The 21,682-nt window shown below is 45.9% G+C and overlaps 1 protein-coding gene across 11 annotated transcripts in view; it reads left to right on the plus strand.

The window, feature by feature from the left end:
* The window catches only part of LOC119170752 (mediator of RNA polymerase II transcription subunit 25), a 103,801-nt gene that overhangs the window by 35,603 nt on the left and 46,516 nt on the right, over window positions 1-21,682 (plus strand). For 10 of the 11 annotated variants that reach the window (XM_075886775.1, XM_075886778.1, XM_075886781.1 and 7 more), the window contains exons 10-14: window positions 7,937-8,018; window positions 12,118-12,357; window positions 14,410-14,801; window positions 15,948-16,093; window positions 16,697-17,036. In XM_075886775.1, coding sequence (XP_075742890.1) covers window positions 7,937-8,018; window positions 12,118-12,357; window positions 14,410-14,801; window positions 15,948-16,093; window positions 16,697-17,036 — 1,200 coding nt within the window. The remainder of the gene's footprint in view (window positions 1-7,936; window positions 8,019-12,117; window positions 12,358-14,409; window positions 14,802-15,947; window positions 16,094-16,696; window positions 17,037-21,682) is intronic. The other variant, XM_075886777.1, reaches the window with a different exon arrangement.

Genomic DNA, 21,682 nt, shown 5'->3' on the forward strand with positions numbered 1-21,682 from the left:
GAGATCTGTCACCAGCACCGGTGTTCCTTTTGTATAAGACGCCATTTCGTAGGCAAAATGGTGGCAACGTTCGCGACATCGAACAAGGAATGGGCGCGGTGCCACCTTCCAAGTGATCTGTAATCATTCTTAGATCGGTGTCATTTCGTTGATGAGACATCAGATCCGGCCCGCTGAGAGTTGCCACGAAGGCGTCGTCCTCTTCTGCGCTTGTACTGGCGGATTGAAGAGGTGCTCATGATAGCGTGTCGACATCTTCGTGCTTTTTGCCTGACTTGTACACGATGGTGACATCAAATTCCTGTAGGCGCAGACTCCATCGTGCTAATCATCCTGAAGGGTCTCGTAGATTGGTCAACCAGCACAAAACATGATGGTCAGACACAACTTTAAATGGTCTTCCATAGAGATATGGCCTAAACTTTGTAATTGCCCAAATGACCGCGAGACATTCTTTCTCTGATGTAAAGTAGTTAGATTCTGTGCAAGAGAGTGTGTGACTTGTGTAGACTATTACCCGTTCAATGCCGTCTTGTCTTTGTACCAAAATAGCTCCAAGACCAATATTGCTGGCATCAGTGCGTACTTCTGTGTCGGCATCTTCATCAAAGTGGCCGAGCACGAGAGGGGAAGAGAGCCGGTGCTCTAGTTCCGCAAAGGCAGTCTGCTGTTCGTCAGCCCAGACAAATGGTGTGTCATCACGCGTGAGACGTAACAGTGGCTCCGCATGTAGGAGAAATTTTCAATAAAGTGCTGGTAATATGCGCACAGACCCAGAAATCGCCGAAGACTTTTCTTGTCAGTTGGAGCTAGAAAAGCGGCGACGGCAGCAGTTTTGTCAGGATCAGGCCGAACACCAATGGCGCTCACGACGTGACCAAGAAACTTTAATTCTTCGTAGCCGGAAGGACATTTCTCAGGCTTGAGTGTGAGATCGGCTGATCTAATGGCTTCGAGCACATTTCAAAGGCGACGAAGATGCTTGTCAAACGTTTCTGAAAACACAATGACATCATCGAGGTAGAAGAGACAGCTTTTCCACTTGAGGTCTGCCAGGACGGTGTTCATCATTTGCTGGAATGTGGCTTGAGCGTAAAAAAGGGCGAAAGGGAGCACTTTGAACTCATAAAGGCCATCCGGCAATACAAAAGCGGTCTTTTCCCGGTCACGTTCATCGACCTCTATTTGCCAATAACCGCTCTTCAAGTCGACGGACGAAAAATACATCGCGCGCCGCAGCTTGCCCAGAAAATCGTCGACTCTGGGCAATGGGTACGTCTTTTTTTGTGACATTGTTCAACTTTCTGTAGTCGACACAAAAGCGAAGCGTGCTATCTTTCTTTTTCACAAGAACGACTGGTGATGACCAAGGGCTGCTTGAAAGCTGTATCATGCCATCCTGAAGCATTTTCTTGACCTGCGTTCGAATTGCGTGCTGTTCGATTGGCGAAACACGATAAGGCTACTTTCGTATGGGATGCGCGTCGTCGTAGGTGATAATACGGTGTTTCGTTATTGGTGTTTGACGTATCTTTGAAGAACGTGCAAAGCATGTGTGGAACTCCAGCTACAGCTCGCTCAAATGCTGCTTGTTCGCTTCAGAAAGCATTGGATTGATGTCGACGCTGCAGAAAAGCGCTTCAGCAGTGCCTATGGCCTCGGAAGCAAAACACTTAGTGACATTTGCGACTGGGTCCGCGTAGGCGATGACAGTTCCAGGAAAAAGGTGCAGGTGCTCGTAGCTGAAGTTTGTGATAAAAACATCGCAGTGATCATCACGAAGGTCAACGAGCCTTCTCGCTACCAAGACACCCTGAGACAGCAGAAATGAGTGATTGCTTCCCACGACTGCTTCACCGTGCATTACTCCGTCCCACGCCACCTGAACAAGTTGCACGGGGTGGTTACACGACAGCGTCATCGATGATGCGAAGAGACTCAGGAGTGGCTGGGGTCCGCGTAAGCTGTTGTGACGTTTGTGGTCGCGAAAGTGACTAGACGTCGAATGTCAGTTATAGCACCACGCTCCTTGAGAAAATCTATGCCAATGATCAGGTCTCGAGAACACTGCCGGAGAATGCTCAAACTGGCAACAAATGTACAACCGCGGACTTGCAATGTTGCCGTGCACATACCGAGTGCCGTGACGATATGCCCGCCAGCTGTACGAATTGGCGTTCGGTTTCAAGGCGCCTTTACTTTCTTCAGAAGGGCGGCCAGTTTTTCGCTAGTTCGCACCAGTTTCCACTAAAGCGCTGACTTCGCGACCATCTAGCAGAACAGGAATATTTAAAGAAACTCTTCCGCAATCAGCCGGTGATGCCTTTGTTGATGTATCGTCAGTATCTTCAGTCCGCGTCAATAGAGGGCCTTGAGCATGACCAGTCTGAGCGGCCTTGCCCCTGAAGGTCGCTGAGGCTAGTTTTCCCGACGCGGGCTAGGTGACCAGCCCTGTTCCATGCCTGAATAGGTGTGATGATCGGCGAGAACCGCCGCGTTGATGGGGAGCGTGAGTGATGCCGAGATGGCAATCCACGCTGCTGGGCAACGTAGTCAGCAATTTCCGGAGGCCGCTGGCCGAACCTAGGAGGCGGGGAGGTGGCTGAAAAACCACGAAGTACCAGCTCTCGATAAGTGCACTGTCTGTACATGCTCAGGTTCGCCACAGTGATAGCAAAGAGAACGTCGATCGGGGGCCCGCCACACGTCTGATTTTCGCAGAATCGGTCGGCAGTCGCTGAGGTATGAGCTCGCTTGGACTGCCTGAAGTATGGCTGGGGCTGTGGTATAAGGCGGAGTGAAATGTGGTGTACGACGTCAATTAAATTTATAAAGTCGAGTCTTTTGTGGCAGAGCGCCATCTGTCGAATGCAGGAGAGCCCTCTTTACTGATAACGTCGCGCAAGTACAGCGTCACGAAAGCAAAGCGATAAACAAAGCGCGTGACCTCCTAAATAGTGGGTGTGCAGGGTAAAAACATGCTGTGCGCCCACCATCTCGGGGGCAATGCAAACCGCAACCGCAACTACCGCGCCGACGGCGCGTCATGCACCCGCAGCGTCTATCACAACGTTTGTGCACTGCCATCTGACGCTGCATATTTATTGTCAGGTTTGTCATTATGAGCTTAGTTGTGACACCTGCTGCGCAGGGCGCGTTCGGCCAGTACGCTAGCTACATGGCTGGTTACAAACTGCATGCACTGGCACATGAGAACCAAGCGGCTGGATGACACATCTGCGTCGATCCGTGCGCCTTCATTATGGAAGGAAACAAAAAGCTTTGGGCTACAAAGAGGATTTGTCATGCATTTGACGGGTCAAAACAAGCAAAGTTGTCACGCGAAATTTTCGCTGTTATAAATCCCGTGACTGTTTTTCTCCCGCGTAATAAACCCTCCCCCCAAATCGGCATCAGTTTATCTGAAAAAAAAGAAAAAAAAAAAGGTGGGTTCATTACACGAGTGAATTTGGTACAGTCGAGCCAGCTTATAACGAACCTGAGCATGATGCGGCAACGCTGTATCCCGAAGTTCGTAGTAATTGAAACACAGCTTTTAAAAAAAGTTGCAAGTAAAAACACAAAATCTTTTGCCCAAAAAAGTCCTTTATGCACTTGTTTCGAAGAGCAGAAGCAGTAAGGGCAGTCTCAAGTTTATTTCAAACAGCAGCGCGCTCTTTGCCGAGGCCGTGGCATAAGCTGCATGAGGCACTGGCTCCAAAGTTTCGTCGTTCTCCTGGTCTGATTCCTCCAAATCGCTCTTGCCGTGTTTTTAATTCACAATGCCCTAATCCGTGCATGGTTCCGCAGTGTCGGCATCATCATTGGCCATAATTAAACCATCGCAACAGATGTCCCACCCGCTCTGCCAAGTTGGAGTCGACGACACACTGCCACAAATCGCCGCCGGAGTGGTCCTGTTCGGAAGCTTCAAGCTCGGCATCGGGCCCGACGTCGATGAAGTCAACCTCGCAAAAACAGTATCACGCGCATGTAGTTACCGCTGCCCACAAAATATTCATCTTCACAGCTGAATACTGGGACGCCCGAAGCGGCAAGTTGGCTGCCAGGTGGTCAACAGCAAGTGCTTCGCAGCGCGGAACCTAACGTGCGTATTACGCCCAAGCAAAGTGGTCACACTTGCAACGCTTTGTTGAGCGGCAGGAAAAAGCGTGCAATGCCTCCCGTTCACCATCCTGGCCACTCACGCACACCGAGAGCCAGCAAGACGCACACACGCAACACACATTCCAGAACGCATGGTACAGCTCTGGGCCTGTTTATTGTCAGAAAACAAAACTTCTGAATTTGAGTCAGCATGGCTGGTGTCGCGGAGCGTTGGAGACGGGCGAAGGAGTTGTGTCAAGAGAGGAGAGCCGATTTGTGAGAGAAGGGCAAGGAGTTGGGATAGAGTGAAGAGAGGGGAGGATACGGCGAGAAGGCGATCTTGAGAACCAAAACACGCGGGAAGGAGGCAGGTCAGGTAGCTTGCCTGAAAAGTCTGCGAAACGCGCAACTCGTGCATAGAAAAATTGAAAGAGTGCCTGCGCGCACAGAGGTCTAAGCACGACCGCCTGGATTGGCGCGCGCGGCGGTGGTGTTCAAAGAATTGGCGACCGGGGTCAAAGAATAATTTTTTTGCGCTGGCTGGTTTGCGTGGCCTCACCGACTTCGATATTTCGCCATTCGTTCCGCGCAAATTAACAGCTGTTTTTACGCTTCTGCATGCGTGCGGAGGGCATGCTGAGCCGAGTGCGAAGTGAACGAGAACAAGTCCTAAACACGAAACGAATTGCAAATTATCAGTCGGTGGGGTAGCGTACGCGCGTGCACTAGATGCAGATTATCGGATACAGTCGGTGGCCGACGATGTTAACAAATGGTCTGGTCACCCCAGGCCGGTGACGCCAACGACAGTACCAGCGATCAAAAACAGGATACGTAGCCGACCGGTCTTCGAAAGATCGGTGGCAGTGTGAAAACACGGGCCTCGTCTGGCGATGCGGGGTGCTCAGAGTAGCGGGGGGACAAAGGACGGAGGGGTGTGAAACAAAAAGCGATCGGGGAGAGCGGCGACTAGAGAGGTGTGGAGGCAGGGTCGGTGTTTAACAATAAGAATCTATGGGCACCTCGCTGATGCCTCGTCGGTGGTCGAAAGTGGTTTCCCGGAAAGTCGGCAAAGCGCCGACTTCGTTTGCTGTAAGCGATTGGCGGCGCTCGGAGACGTTTATTGAAAGTGCGATTTTGTGTCATTGAAACAGTGTATATTTTCATGGTCACGCGGATATTGTTCGTTTTAAATGGGGCTGTTATACGTGTGTTCGACTGTACATGTACAAATACTGAAGGCCATGCTTTGGCAAATACTGCAGACATATCATGGTCTACATTGTCAGTATGAACTTTGAGGGGCTAATCCCATCGTCATGCCAGAGCAACCTGCGTAAAAAATTAGCATGGCCACTCGAACCAGTCCATGGTGCCAGTTTGCAACATATTGCTTGGTAAAAGTTCCACAGTTGTAACTTAACAGTTGGTTTTCCCAACGAATTAGATCCTATTGGTTCTACACCGGTGCTGGCTGAGAAATGACCAAGCAGCTGGGACAAATATAATATCCAAGAATGTATTAGAGAAGCGTAGATTTAATAATAATAATAATTGTAATAATGTTTATTCATCATCAATACATTTGATGGACAGCTGCAGGTGAAATCTACGCTCTAAAAGAGGCAGCTTGACTAGTGTTCACAGCCACCTTTGAACACAACAGCAGTGGCAACAGTCAACAATATTAACTCAATTGATGCGCAACGAAACAAACAAAGCTCAAATACCAAAAGGAAAAATAGCAACACTAATAATAATATAGCAATTGCAGAAAATGTTAAACAACTGAATGTGTGTATTTCGTGCGATTGTGTCTCTGTACAGTGTAGGAAATCTGTGCCAGCTTTCAGATACAATCAAACCCGTTTATAACGAAGTCAAACATGTCGAGATAAGTGGTCCTTATATCAGTAGTTCATTGTATATTGACTCGACCATAAAAACGTCCACATAGCGGCCAAACCGTTGTTTTTTTCCCCTGTGTATTTTTATCAAAAAGTGCCAACAACCCCTCCGCTTAGAGTTAGGCCTTTTCACGCGTTAAACGACACCCATTTTGTGTTCACAGGTGAATATAATCACATTCACAATGGATGGTACCGTCACGTCGAAGCAATGGTCCCTGGATAGTTGCATGCAGTGTATCGCTACTTGACTCGCCGCCGCATGCCGGGTCGTTTGCAGTCCATTATGCGTGTTTGTGCATTCTTTGTGCATGCTTCACTCGGTATCGTGCTTGGGTGCAGTGAGTAGCCTGTCCATTTAATGCAATGAAAACTGATTTCACAATCAACATGTGCAAGAGGCCTTGCACGACGCGGCGGTGGCTAATTTGCGAACGGCAGCATGATGCGCTTGTACACCCATCACTCCGCAGAACAGATATCTTCAAATGACTGTGAAAGGTTGCCGGTGATGTGTCAACAGTGCACGTTCATTGTCACCGGCCACCTCGCTATCACTTTTTTCTGTTGCTTATCTGCCTCATCCGCACGAAAGTTGTTATTACTGAACGGCCAATTTTTGCCTTTACCGAAAGGTGGAAAACGTTTTGCAGCACATTATGATGTCAGAGAGTTGCATGTCACAGTGAACTTTTATGCGACAAAAAGTTAACGCTTCTGGGCGCATTGTGATGTCGCGGAGTTTAACGTCGCAGTGAGCTTTTATGCGACAAAAAGTTAATGCTTCTGCGTTCGAAGGCATGGTTGGTTAATCTTCGGTGGTCATAGAGGCTGAGAATGGCGTTGGAAAAGTTTGCTGTGTGAAAGCTGGCCGTAAGTCTCCTTTTCTTTTTTTTTTTTTTTCTCTCATTTCTATTCTGCTGATGAACGCCTGGAAAGTGAGTGACTTGGCTCACAACGTTCGAAATCTACATGCGGTGCTCACCGTGGTCTATGATATCTTTGTCGCAAGTAATCTGCAGCGAGGTATTCGTAAGCGAGTGCCAATCACATGCTTTGAAATGCCTTTTTAACTTTTTTTTTGCTTCGTGTGGGCCATATTTTTACTGCAACCGTGTCCAAAGTGTTTATTGTAGAAGTAGGAGGCTTTGAAAAATGTACACTGTATGTGGACTGAGTTTTTGTAAAGGTAGCATAGGAAAATATTAAGTGCACTGCAATATGTCGTTATAACCGATAGTTCGTTATATCTGGGATCGTTATAAGTGGGTTCGACTGTGTTTGTAAGTATTGTAGGATAACTTATATTTAGAATAGTTTGTTTTGGAAGATTTTATTTTCCATGTTTGTTTATTTCATGTATCGAACAACGTAGCTTTTGGCTGTAGTTTTGAAAGGTCATGCAAAAAATGTCTGCTTTCTTTCGCTTCACGACTGATTGCCTATGCTAACTATAGAATAGTAGAGGTGATGGACGGGTAGTATTTCAGCCTGTCAGAACAATACACTAGTGTGGGCATCATACGATATGTTAGAGATAATTCTAATATACTTTGTTTGTATCAGGTACAGTTTTTGCAAGTTCATGCTTGTTGTAGTCAGCCATGCCAAAAAAAGCAATAGGTCAGATGCCAATAGAAAATTGATTTATAAGTAAGAGCTTTACCCTGTATGGTTTCTAGTTGGAAACCAATTGTATTAGAGGCAGTTGTTCCATTTAAGCAGCAATTTTCTTTGAGCTTTTCATTTAGTGAGCGTTTAATGTATTTGCATATGCTGGTAGGATTAATGTGTACGCCTATATAGTACAGCCAAGTGCACGATTATGTATGCTGAAGAACTTCCTCGCGTAGATTACAGTATGTGCATTGGTTCTGAACAATTTTCCCTTATTTGTTTACTATCCCCCCATTCCTGTGCAGCCAAACCCACCCAATGTCACATTGCGGCCGATGCCAGACGCAATGAACCGGACCACCCAGAATCGCTCACCAGTCACAATCGGTGAGCACCATCATTCACTAGTCCTCTCTATAATTTGCACAGGACATTGCTACCAGTCTAATAATTTGGCTTCGTGGCTTTTTAAGGGACGAAGCCCCTTAAGACCGCACAATGGTTGTAAATCGCCGTTCCGGTTTATAGCAAATGTAGCACAGGTGCATGTGAACAAACCGAAACATCTGTAAAGAACAAAAAGGTTATCAAAAGGTTATTCACCGGAACAAACAAAATAAAAGGCCACAACACCATAAAAACACCCACTATACATTTAACCACCCACTATACAAAGCATATGGCAGAGCAAATGTTAAAAAAGAATAAACTAAAAGGCTGTTGAGGAGAAGAAAATGAAAGGCCCCTCCCTATTCAAGATCCAATACACACTGCTTCACCCCATCATCAGCATTCACTTCGCGGATATGTGTTGATTTTTTTTGTTGTTGTTATTTAAAAGAATTAAGTGATGAAATTTGGCAGGTAGATGAGATTTGCTATGCTTACATCAAAACTGAAACCACTTCTGAGCTATTTGTTGTCATTGTTCAAGTTATAACTACTTCTAGGCTGTTGTGGTCATCTGAGAAATAATGTGGAAATATGTGAGCACACAAGGTAGAAGGAAGCAAAGAACTTGACAGGGAAGAAACTCACTTAGAGCTGCAGTTTTATTTGAAAAATTCTTTGCACAAAAATTTGTGGGGCGACATTTCTTATGAAAGAGTGGTTACTTGGGCTGGTTGGTATTGTATTTTTGAAAAAAATATACTTTCTTAGTGCGCAGGGAACGTTTCAGAAAGAATACAGCTAAGGCAGAGCGCACAAATAGGACAGAGCGCACTGATAAGTGTGCACTATGTCCTATTTGTCTTCTTTCTGAAATGTTCCCTACACACTAAAAAAGTCTATTTCTTTAAAAAGGATTTCTTGATGATAATTGGCTGCGCATGCACGTTTCGGTGTTCTTGGGCAAAAAATTCTTCTAATGAAACTGCAGTTGTAAGTGAGCATCTTTCCCGTCAGGTTTTTTCCTCCCTTCTACCTTGTACACTCACATATTTCCGCATTATGTTGCACCAGCTGGCCCAGCATTCCACTATTTAGATCCAAGATAATTGATTCATTCGACATTCGTTTGTGAAGATTTTTGTGTAACCATATTCCCAAAGTCACATTCCGTTCCATGAAGCTAATGGTTTATTTTTTAACATTCTGGTGAGCACACAAAAAATTTTTGAAATGTCCTTAGACATATTTTCTTAATCACTACTTTTACATAAAGGCAATTTTAACAAATCTGTACAGCATGCAGACAGATAAGAGCAGCCTTACAGCACTCGGGAATGTTTCAAGATCTTAGTGCAATATCTTTACTTGTCATAAAATGGTATAGGGGTGATTAACAGCAACTGCGCAAAAAAAAGAATGCCAGGCCTGCGCTGCAGGCCTAGCACAGTCACAGCAAAAGCTAGAAGAGCGGCCTTTCAGAGCCCTTTCAAAATACTCATTGGGTAACTGCTGCAAGCACACTTGCTTGGTACCCACTAGGGCATTAATAATAAGCTTTTGGGTAGTAGGCGGGCATTTGCTATGCTCTTTTTCGTCATTCTTCAGAGAAGCGTGGTGTCCGCTAAACACTTGTAAAGAACTCCATGCCAATTGTCCATGCAGTGGCTGACGATGATGAGGAATTAAGGCTGAATTGGGTATGCGCCGCTGTTAATCTGGAAACAAGAACAAGATTTTGTAATGGGTTGGAGCGTTGGGCGGCCCACTCGTTGCACTATTCGCATTGTGGGACGACTAGTTGTTGTTTCGCTGTTTAAAACGCTTTATCAGTTGTATTAACGCGATTGCTTTCCCGACATCAAGCCTGCCTAAGGCAACTTTGACAACAACTCACAAGACCGGGTGTAGCTGAGTGGTAGAACACTGGGCTGGCACCCAGCGGACCCAGGTTCGATCCCCACTGTGCCATTGGTGCTAGGTTGTTTTTTTTTTTTTTTCTAATTTCGCATTATGTGATTACGGACACCGGCAGCGGCGACGAACAACTTGCAACTGCGTGTGACCCGAAAAGTGATTTTACAACTTTCGCTGTAAAATGGAAGCTGGGAAAACAGCTGTAAGAAAGTGCAGCCCGAAGCTAAAAACACAGAACTCGGAACAGGGCTGGTTCTGCTTTTTCATGGGAGAAATGTAGGTTTGTGGCTGCCCTGAGCTCCGATCTGTTCTCTTTACAATAATACCAAGATGGTGGCACTGTGCCAAGGGGAAGCTGCAAGATGTGCATTTTCTGAACATCTACTTCGTTGTACTGTTTGATGGCAGCACACCTGTAAAGTGCTTTTTTTCTCTATATCCGCTGCCTGTCTTGTTCTAATATTATGCCACGACAGAACAGATGGCCTTAGGATTGCTAAGGAAATGAACTTTAACTAAGAACATTTTGACGAAATTTATCATTTTCATTGCCATATGTTCCAACTGCAATCTTCAGCAGACATTTGCATTGAAGCTATAGGGGTTGTACATTATTTTGCTGTCTATTGTAATGGTATTAGTTTGGGTACAAGAGTATTTGCTAAACATGGTGTTCTTCACAGATCGAACTTCTGCATACGACACAAACTGTTACACATTGACCAAGGAATTTGTAATAAGGTAACCCCAGGGGCTGCCTAAACTTTGAGCTTTGTTCTGTATGGCCTCTTGTGTATCCTGCATGATATTTAAGGGGCCCTGCAACATTTGTCCTAGCAATCGTCAAATGACTTCCTTAATGGAGCTCATTGTCACTCTAACTGCCGTTAAAATTTTCAGAATCCGTCAAGCACGAGCAATTAAGTGATCTGCCACACGCACGATTCAAGCATTTTCTCACTCCTTTTGTGCCAGCAAGCACGCTGAAAGCTGCGAGGAGGAGGATGGAAAAGGCAGACAGAACTATAACTATTTGTCAGCATGGGTCATCACTCATGGCCACTGTCTTTTCTTTATTTCATTTGAATGCACAGCTTACTTTCAGTGGAATTGCTGAAAAGCGGGCATGTGGTGGCGATTTGCAAAGGAAGCAACTGCACTGCTCACAAATCTCGCATCAATTAGTGACTCTTGGCTTTGGGTTAATTGAGCCATCATATGGGTTTATTGCATCATTTGTTGATAAAAGAGGGAGTAATTTTGTGAAATAGGCCAACTTTGTGAAATAATTATAAGCTTTCGTCCATGTGCTGCAATGTATCGCTTGTAATGGAAATTTCAAGAAAGAAAAGTGCACAAAAAGATAACTTGCCGTGGGCACGGAGCAAACCTGCGACTTTCGAATAACACGCCCAACGCCCAAGCAACTGAGCTACCACGGCGGCGTTCAGGTAGTATACGAAGGACTACTGGTCAGTAGCCCGAATGTAATAAGTTCACGTGCTACGCGACGCCAAACCAGGCTGATAAAGAATGTTCCACACTCGCTCTCATCGCTACAGCTGGTGCTCACTGACACTACCACGTTCAATGCACATATATACCCTATGAAGTGGGCGAGGCGATAGCTGCAGTGGTAGCTCAGTTGTTAGAGCATCGGACGCGTTATTCAAAGGTTGCAGGTCAAGTCCCTGCCCTTGGCTAGTTATCTTTTTGTCCGCTTTTATTTTCACATTCACATTACAATTCTAATAACATCTCCTGTACTTTCCTCGGCATGATTGTTTGTTAGAATTCATTAAGATTGCGTCTAACAGAGAAAACAGGCTCTTGAACGTACGCTTCTTTCCTTCATGGTTACGTTTGGCTCACGTGTCCTTCGTAGCCTCATTGACTACCAATTGGCAGCATTTTCTCACCATGCTCAAACAGTGTTGCAGGGTCACTTTAAAGGCCATTGAACTCATTTAATCAATTTTGCTCTGTCCACTGAAGAAAGACGTCAGGTGAGCACTCACAGCTGCCAATAAGGGCTTACACTTCACTTGTGCTGATTCTGGAGTAATTGTCAGTCACCTCATGGTTGGGTGGGAACACTTGAGCCTGAAACAGCAGGGCTTGCCCACTGCATTGCTACGGTTGTGGTGTTGCCACACTTGCCTTTTGCAACGCTTCGAAGCAGGAGGTGCGGCGGGAACGGTACGTCTGCCCTGGAGCCAGCAGCCGCCGCAAGGTGTGGTGTCTCCGGTGGTCTCGGGTGGTCCGCCGGTGTCGACTCCTCCACCCCCAACGCAGACCAGCATGCCCCTGCTGGCTAGCCAGCTGTCCAATGCTCCGATGGCCAGTGGACCTCCGCAGCAGATGAGGCCCACACACCCCACACCCGTCAGCTGTGCTACGGGGCCTCAGATGCAGACTGGTGAGGGCGTTCTTCCCCATCTCCTTCATGCAGGCAGAGGTCTCTTTGTGAATCATCTTTGCAGTTACCAATCAATGCTGTCGCTACGGTCATTTTAGTTGGTTTGTGCATCTCGTTGTGTAGAGCACTCATTACAGTACATGCACTGCACACTACGTTATGTTAGACTAGACTGTAACATGTACAGGAATGATGCTGGCAAGGAACAGCTTGCCCTATCACTTTCTCTTGCACTGTCCTTAGAGATACTTATTAAGACAAAAATTAAACAGTGCCTTACTTTGCAGCACCAATGTCTGACACTGTGTGTTTTTTAATGGACTTTGAATGCAGGCAGCGCTGCTGTTCGCATTTTGGCAAAACATGTCAGTGGTATTTATAGTGAGCTTGCGCAAACATTGCTGGTAATAAAGTTGGGATGTGTGCAATGCATGTGCATAAATATTGCATTAGAGAAGGCTAGACCTGCCAGCAAAATACATCTTCTTCCTCCTACACAATGAATAGTATAACTATAAATGCAATTGTATACATTGCATGAGGCTTAATTGACAGCTGCATTTTACGAGCATTGCTATGTGTTTATTGCATCTGCATCGTATCTTTAAGCTGATACTTCCTTCATTTGCATATGTAGTGTTGTACACCAGCAGCTGGGAACGCCTGAGCGTAATTAATTTTACTGTTTTCACAGTGTTATTGTAAACCTGTAAGGATGGTACGGCACTTATGAATAGTCTAGAACTTGCTAGGCTTGTGCGAATAGTGAATTTTAAGTTTTAAGGGAATATTGATTTTTGTCAAATAATTTCGAATCAAATTTCAATAGTATATATGATATATAAAAAAATGGGCATATTTATCATAACCAAACTAACCTGCACAATATTTTTTTTAATAGAAATAGGGCCTTTGTGCAAATGCTATTTTTTTTTGTTGTTGTTCAAAAAAAGTCAAAAGAACTTAGAACAGAATTGGGCTTTCAGCAGGATGCGAGTCATAACCCAAAAATACTTGACATTTTAAAATTTATTATACTTAGAGCATATAAGCCATCATAACTAGCTTTTAAGCTTAATGAAATGAATTGGTTTGAGAGTAATATTTTCATTTAAATAGGGCTGTGCGACACTTTTTCAAGTAGCCATGGTATGGATTCACTAAAAAAGCTTATTTATTGCCTCATGGATTCATCGCCGCTAATATTTCCATAATCCATCCAGTACGCGCGGAGTTGCAGGTTTATTTCACGCTGCACGTGCATTCTCTCTTCTCGTCCCGACGAAAGCGCTGGAAGCTAAGCAAGGAGGGATGGCATGGGGAAAGAAAATGCGTCACACATGCTTTCTGAGCTTGTGAAGTCATTTGCCGAAAGAAAAGAGCAATCTTTATCTTACTTTGAGAATTTCTTGTGAATCGCACGCTGCGTACTGCATTATAATATTTGGCTTGCGGGTCCTGGGTAGCCTCAACTACCGATCGGCAGCGTTTTTTGACAGTGCTCAAAAAGTGTTGCTGGGCCTCTTTAAATTGGAAGGGGGGCTTCGCAGCAGAGTGGATTTCTCCTGGGTTGGTACTCTCACATTTAAGCACTTCTACACTGCAGTGAAACCACTTTTACAAGTGGTACATTCGGAGTAATATGCATCTATTCGTTCCTTGCAAATACTTCAAAGTTTTGAATAATTTTAATTCGTATCAAAGCGAATTAGAACATTCTACTATTTATTCGAATATTCGAAGCACTCGAACATTCGCACAAGCGTAGATCTTGCTTCAGATTGTGCACAAATATTGCACATATACGAAAGGCACAGCACTTACTGTTGCATAAATAGCAGCATCATGTGTGCACAACCCAGCCAAACCACTGGCTTTTTAGCACTGAAATGTTGTACGAAGGGAGCATTTTGCATTGGGCTCACTTTACTACCACATTTGCATCCTGTACTAACACTGCAAACACATTAGTTTATGTGCACCAATGAGTGTGGCATTATGGGGACATTTTCAGTAGATATTTTTGCTTGTTCATTTGTTTTTGTCCCACAGGCTTCCGGGGGCCCTCCATGCGAATGGGTGTGCCTCCCGGAGGTGGCCCTCCTGGGGTAGTAGGCCAAGGAGGCAACCCCTTGGTCGGGGCTGGTTCACAAATGTCCCAGCAGGGAATGCCCCCTACGGGACCGGCCGCCCCTCCCTCCAGCACCCTGGCCGCACAGCTGAGCCAGATGCCCCAGGGTGGACCCCCAGGGAGCCAGTTCCCCCCAGGACCCCCTCTTTCCCAGCAGCAGGCTCAACAGCAACAGCAGCAGCAGGTTCAGCAGCAGCAGCAGCCCCCCAAGGGCCCCCCACAGCAGCCGCCCCAGGGGCCACCCATGATGGGAGGTGGTGGACCCCCGCAGGGAATGCAGCCCCAGCAACAGCAACAGCAGCCACCACCCGGGGTGAGTCACAGACGGCAGCTGAAGGTCACTTTGACTCAACAGCTGTTCATATTGTGAGGCATATTATACAACTAGTCACTATTGTACTCTTGAAAGTGAGCAGCCTTTTAGAAAACAACTACTAGTGGGCGATGTAGGTTGGCAAACTTGCTCAGGCTCACTTCCACACTTGCTAACCCATGGGTCGCAGTCCGAGTCCAGGCTCAGGGTAACTTTAATTAGTTAAGGTGCAGGTAGGTTTGGCCAGCAGAAATTCTTGTGGTTACGAGAAGGCAAACGTCCTCATCATATGTATCAAATATCAGATTCACACAGCTGCTTGCTCAGCATGTTTTGAATATGGGCAGCCTTTGTAAAAGGTTGTCTTTGTTAAAATGTGGTGCTGCTTATAGTGCAGATAACTGTGGTGACTTATGTTATAGGTGGTCTGCACCGTATTGAATTTAGCTTAACTGAAGTTTAATATTTGTCTTTTTTTTTTTTTACGAAAATGTAAGTAAGAGCAGACATGCATGGAAGATGTATATTCGACACTTGCCAATTTCGACTTGTCTTTCTTTCTTCCCTTTTTTTTTTCCTCAGCTCACCTTCATTGTTGTTTACGTTATTGTCTCTACATTTCAATTAAGACACTGCTCTTAAAGAAAGTTTATTTCTTGATTGATTTTAATGAAAATTGTTGTGTTTATATATATTTTAGGGCTGATTTGCAATTTGCTGTTGTTTTTCTTGAGTAAGGTGTTGTGTATAAAATACAAAATGGGTTTAGAATATACATTCTTGTTGCTCTGCGACCTACTTTGATTCCAGATTATTGTGATGTGCTGATCTGCTTTGTAACTCTCTTAGTTTAGAAAAAGAACTTGCTCCCCAAAAGGCTCGTGAAATATTTTGTATTTTAGAAACTATGCTTTATACAAAAAAAAATTGCGCACATGAAATCAGCACACAAATATCCATAAATTCACCAAATTTCATCAAAATTGATCAAGAAATTAAAAAATTCAAGTGCCATTTTCTTTTTTAATGGAGCAGCAGATAACTTCCCCTTAAGTTCATTACCTCTTAGCTTGGTATGGTTTTATGTATCGATCATTTCTGTTTGGCCATGCTCAGTTTGTCTGTCCTCTATGGCTTGTTGTGCAGGCGGGTCCCGCAGCAAGCCTGAAAGAGCGGCGAGTAGTGTGGCAAGGCCAGGTAGAGTACCAGGACAAAATGCCAGGAAACCCACGAAACGTGTACACTCTCCAGTGCAGCATCTTTGCCAGCGTCATCAACGGCGAGCCTGAAATGTACGTACTCGTTTTAAAACTAATTATGTTTTACTTTGGCAGCTGCTAGCGAGAAGTCAATCATCGATGATGGTCCGGAAAGAGAGCTGGCAATAAACGCTGACCTACTATTATATTGCGGGAGTAAGGCACGCCGATACTCTGTCACTGCAACTCAAAAGCTGGCCGAGCCGCTTGCTGCAGTCACTCTATATTAAGTTCGTGATGTCGTTGGCCACTAATAATGTTGCCAACACATAACTACAAGACGCCATGTGAGGCCTAATATGGAAACGCAACACATACCATGAATCCAGTTAACCCAGTGCTAACGGCGTGAAGGGAGAGGCAAAACTGAGCGCATGCAGTAAGGTGTGTGGAAAGGTAACTGGTAGAGAGGGGGCACAGCCACACGCCACGAGCTTCTATCCTTTCATGGGCATCTTCTCATTTGACTTCACGATGCAGTGTAGTTTTTGTAAATAGAACCATGACTGTAGAAAAGGTGTCATGTCTCGTATTGCATGCTTTTGTGGTCTCGAAGCTTCGTTTAATTCTGACAGCGTGTAGTAAAAAAGAAAGTTTGTCAGTCGTTTTCCAATATATCTTGATGGCGGGATGCAGATGTGCGGACAAGTGGCCGCCTAAACTGACCTTGCAGCTGATGCCGCGGTCAATGCTGATGAACGTGGTGCTGGCGGTGAAGAATGCATCACGTGGCGTGGTGATGTCCTTCGAACCGGGTGAGGGCCTCGTCAAGCTGTCGCGCTTCATGGGGTCGGCCTGGCTGGGCCTGGTGCACTTTGCGAGTCCGCCGGCTGACCTGAAGCTCATGCTGGTGGTGTACATGGCCGATAAAAACTTGTTCATGGGCATGGTGGCCAATGACCAGGAGGGCCTGTTTGCAGCCGTCAAGCAAGTCATCGACGCCCACCGCAAGCAGCAGCAGTCCAAGACAAAGATGGTGAGTGACGCGGTCCCACATAAACTCCCAAGGAGGAGGCGGCTAGATTCTAGTGGAGCCCTTGGTGTAGGGCCCCTACAGGTGCCACCCCTTTCCGCACATCACAGTGTTTCTAGGATTGCCACGAGGGTATTCTGACACTGGATGCTGTTGCATGGGTGACAAAACTGGGATACATCTGATTGAGATTGGCATCGTTTTGGATTCTCTGGGCAGGTAGCCATTACGGGAAAATTTGCCAGTAGTGTGTTCGTTAGTCAGCAATCGGTCGTGACAGGTAGGACTGAAGCCACTTGGCATTAGGCAAAGTTTGAATCCTCGGGCATGCTGGCACTTTTCACATTTGACTACAAAGGCTGGATGTGCACCGGTCACATGAATAATGCGGCATGTGTTTAAATGTGGGTATAAAGCTAATAATGCTCCAGGCATTCCTGTTTTTTTTTTGGTACAACAAAATAAAATTGACTTTTGAGACGTTGAGGCTGCATGCACAGTATTTGCACCTCACAATGACTTCCACTGCACATCACGCTGCACTATAGTTCTCTTGCCACTTCAGAAATTACGAACTTAAAGAGGAAACTTCTCGTTGGGTTGGTACAGTCGAGCACAGATATATCGAACCCACGTTTATTGAATTTTCAGGTATATCAACCTCGTAAGTTATCCCCTTGAAATTCCTTTTTAAAAGTATAGAAATTCGCACCTTTATATCGAACGGTATTTTTACCTGCCTTCGGATATATCGAATGCCACGCGAGCTGGAAGGTGGGCTTCGACACTCTCCGCACCCCACCCCGCCATCTCCGCGGCAGCGCGGCTCTGGGCGCGAATTTGAAAGTGTGGTTTGTCAGTGCTGCGCCGACGACCTCCGCGCTGGAGGTGTACTCCTCCCAAACCCGAAATGCTCGAAAAAAGGTAAGAGCGAAAGGGCTCGAACTGCAGGGTCTCTAACTTGCGGAACAGCTTTTTTTTATCGGTTTCTCTCTCTCTCTCTCATGCTTGCTCTGAGAGCAGGAACAAAGGAGCTGACGTCCTTTTCGCCTTTTATTTTTAGTTGCCGTTTTGCAAGTTTTAATCAGCCAATGACAGCTCGCGCCTTTTGCTGTTGCCCGCGCAGACGGCCATCACCTTTCGAGGGCTTTGTTGCTTCCATTGTCGCATCACCTGCATGCCACCGCATGTGTTGCATTTCTTTTTTGCATGCGTGGTGGGCAAAGCCGCTGCAGACTCCTTGAATGGTCGACTTCTCATGTAGCTATGGGCAACGTCAAGAAGCGCAAGACCCTTGAATTTGTGACAAAGTTTAAGGTTGAGGCGTGTTGAGGCAGGCGAGAAATGTGCGACCGTCGCGGACGACTTCGCGATACCACAAAACACTGGATATCAAGGCAAAGGCGGCGGTGCAGCGAACGTCGGGAGCCTGTCATGTGCGTGGGAATGTAGAAAAGGCACTCTATGTCTGGTTTTTAGAAGTGCATGCGAAGAACATTTCGCTGGACGGCCCGATGCTGATGGCCAAGGCCAAACAGTTTGGGGTTGCACTCGGTGAAGACAACATCGCCGACAACGCCGGGTGGCTTCACTGATTTGAGCAGCACTACAAAATCATTGGCAAGACCATTTCTGGCGAAAACGAAGCTGTCAGCAGTCAGGACATCTAGCAGTGAATGACGAAGTTGCCGGAAATCTTCGTGAAGTTTTTTCCCACGGAGATCTTCAACTCCTGGCGAGACGGGAAGACGGACACAGTGATCAACTGCTTCCGCAAGGCAGGCTTTGAAACGGCGGAACTTGCGGAAAACCGACGATGGCAGCAACGACAAGCGCATAAACAACACTTTTTGTGAATTGTCGTCCTTTTTCCTGGCAGCAGTTGCACACGAAGTGTCTGTGGCCGACTTCGTGGAAGCGGACTGCAATGTCCAGTGTGACTGCTCATGTGACGAGGAGGATCGTCCAGACGAGTCGCTGGCTACACGCGCGTACTCCGCCGCTGAAGTGGCATCAGTGTGCGGCGTCATTCGCTGTTGTATTGCCCACATGGAGGGAACTGGGCTGTCACACCTGGACAGCCTTGATTAGCTCGAGACTAGCGTCTTCAACTTCACTTCAAAAACGAAAAAGCAGGCCAAAATCTGCGGTTTTTTTCACGCAAGTAAGTCATTCTATTGCGGCGTGTGCGTGGAATTAGTTATCATTCTTGAATGCGCCTATTGTAGGTGATGGTTTGCTGCAGGTAAGCTCTTTGGGCCTGTATTTTTTTATATCAAATTTTTCATATATCGAACTAATTCACGATTCCTTCAGAGTTCGATATATCCACATTCAGCTGTAGTGGAATACACACACAACAAAGATTCTATATTGTCTTGTGTACAACATGCTGCTGCATGTAATTCACATTCCCAACTACAAACTGCCGAAAAAATTCTAAAATCCTAACGTTTGAGCCAGTTCCATGCCTAAACCTTGTTGGACAGCGTGTTCCGAAACTTCAGCAAAGTTTTTACTGAGCGTTTCTTTGTTGTTTCTTTGTTCTTCACATTAAGCTGCGTGGATTGCACGTGAAAGTATGATCATTCACATGTGCAGGAATGCTACAGTAGTGTAACGGTGCGGCCATGGCACATTCCATCTAAACACACACCAAAAACATGTATTACTGTCACATCTGCATTGGAGTGCAAGTAGCGTTGCAAGCTCTGCTGCTATGCATGGCAAAGTTTGAGTGTGGTGCACACAAACTTTCTGCTACTATGCATGTGCTACTGTGCATGACATGCATAGTAGCAGTGCCACACTGCGGCAAATGCCACACTGGTGGCACTCACTGCAACTACAGCTCCCGTGATGCTATGTGCAAGAGCGGACAATGTAACACTGTGTGCGTCACTGATCACACGTGTCACAACCCTTCCTCGCAAGTGATTTTGCAAGGCATCGTTGCACACCGTCTCCCCATGCAAGCGAGTGTACACTGGTGCTCCTCGCCTTCTTCCTGTCGAAGCAAGCCTTTCTCACCCTTCTCGGCGGGGAGGTGTAGCCCTTTCTATTGAGTCTCACCCCTTGTGTGACGTGATTGATGCCTTCCTCTACTACTGCAACAGTTGGGACAATAGCACAGGGTGGAGCATGGCAGCTTTGCCGTAAAAAAAAAAAAACGTCCCCTCATGCAGTAAAACATCGCTAATTTAATTTTGGCTAAATCAAAACTTTGGTTCACTTGAACTTCTTAGCAGTCATGCAAGGCTCCACGTGTATAATTTCTTTTTATTTTCCATGACAGCCTTTTAGAAGTGTTTTGGAGGGAATGGTAGTTCGTTGAGCAACATTGGCATGTTTTATTTTTTCACTGCCTTCCTGGATGACAAGTCTTGCTTAAGGGTGGCATTTGGGAGGTATGTCCTGCTTCTTGACAAGGGGTTTCCTGCCAAAGTGTAAAAAGTGCTCTTTATTATCAACAACCGCCTAGCCCACAGTGGCATTAGGAACCTTGAAGCCCTTGGGATGGTCTTTTTGTCTGCAAACAAACCAATTATATTGCATCCAGTGGACCACGGGGTATAGTGCAAACAAGGAAGATAACTGCCACCACTTACTGGAGTGCATTCTACTGTAGTATGCTCGCGCAAAGCAATACAACATCGAACTCCCCTATGCAATTTATTTAAAGGTCTTTGCCTGGTAAGAGTTGGAGGCAAAGGTCACAATGCATTGCTCCGAACATGCTGGATTTCGAAAGCTAGGTGGCGTAGATTAGGATGACGTCTGCAGCTTCTCCTGCCTAGATGAGGAGGGAGACTTGTGTACCCCGATCAGTGGCCCTTGTAAAGACAGTGGTGACAGACGAGGCTTTGGGGAACATTCCAATGTTGAGGCATTGTACACTGATGTGCACTACGAAATCGTCAACAGTGATGGCTAGTCAGCAATGATAGCGATGGCGGTGACTATAGCGAACCTTCCTCAGTCATCTGCTTCAGCAGCAGTTGTAGATTCCGTGAAGACCTTCCGCTGCTTGGTTGAGTAAGGCAGTGGTTATTGTGAAATGTCAAGTGTGAGTGGGCTAGAGAGAGCATGGCACTTGAGGCAGCTAACTTACTGCACCAAGTAACAATCCAACATCAGTGGTAATAAAAAGCGACCACACTCTGCCAAGGACAATAAAAGTGATTTTATCTCTCAGCGTGTTCTTGATTTTTTCTTCATATTGGTTCGTTTGAAACTCTACTGAATTCAAAAAATTTTTGTGGTCTGGCAGACTTCGAATTATTGAGGTTTTTCTGTCTTACCGTCTCCTTGCTTCGCTGATGTTCAAGTATAGCCTGCAGAAATTTTATGCATAGCCAAACATTCCTTATGCCAACTGGAGCCAGTATTCAGCAATCCTGAATTATCACAAGGGCTGTCAGCTGCATTATGTACAACCTTGTGGAAAATTCAAAGTGTAAAATGCTTCTGCATCTACAAAAACCTACAAAAATTATATCGCATGCACGCCGCAGCCTGCATGGTCGTATGCCCATGGTCTGGACATATGCTAATGACGTATTGCAGTGCGTGGGAGTGCACGCTACACAACCTTGAGCGTCACTGCGTGAACACCGCAAAGTGTGCGCCTCTGCTGTACACCTCGGCCC

Source organism: Rhipicephalus microplus, chromosome 2 (assembly GCF_043290135.1).
Source record: "Rhipicephalus microplus isolate Deutch F79 chromosome 2, USDA_Rmic, whole genome shotgun sequence".
Lineage (NCBI taxonomy): Eukaryota > Metazoa > Arthropoda > Arachnida > Ixodida > Ixodidae > Rhipicephalus > Rhipicephalus microplus.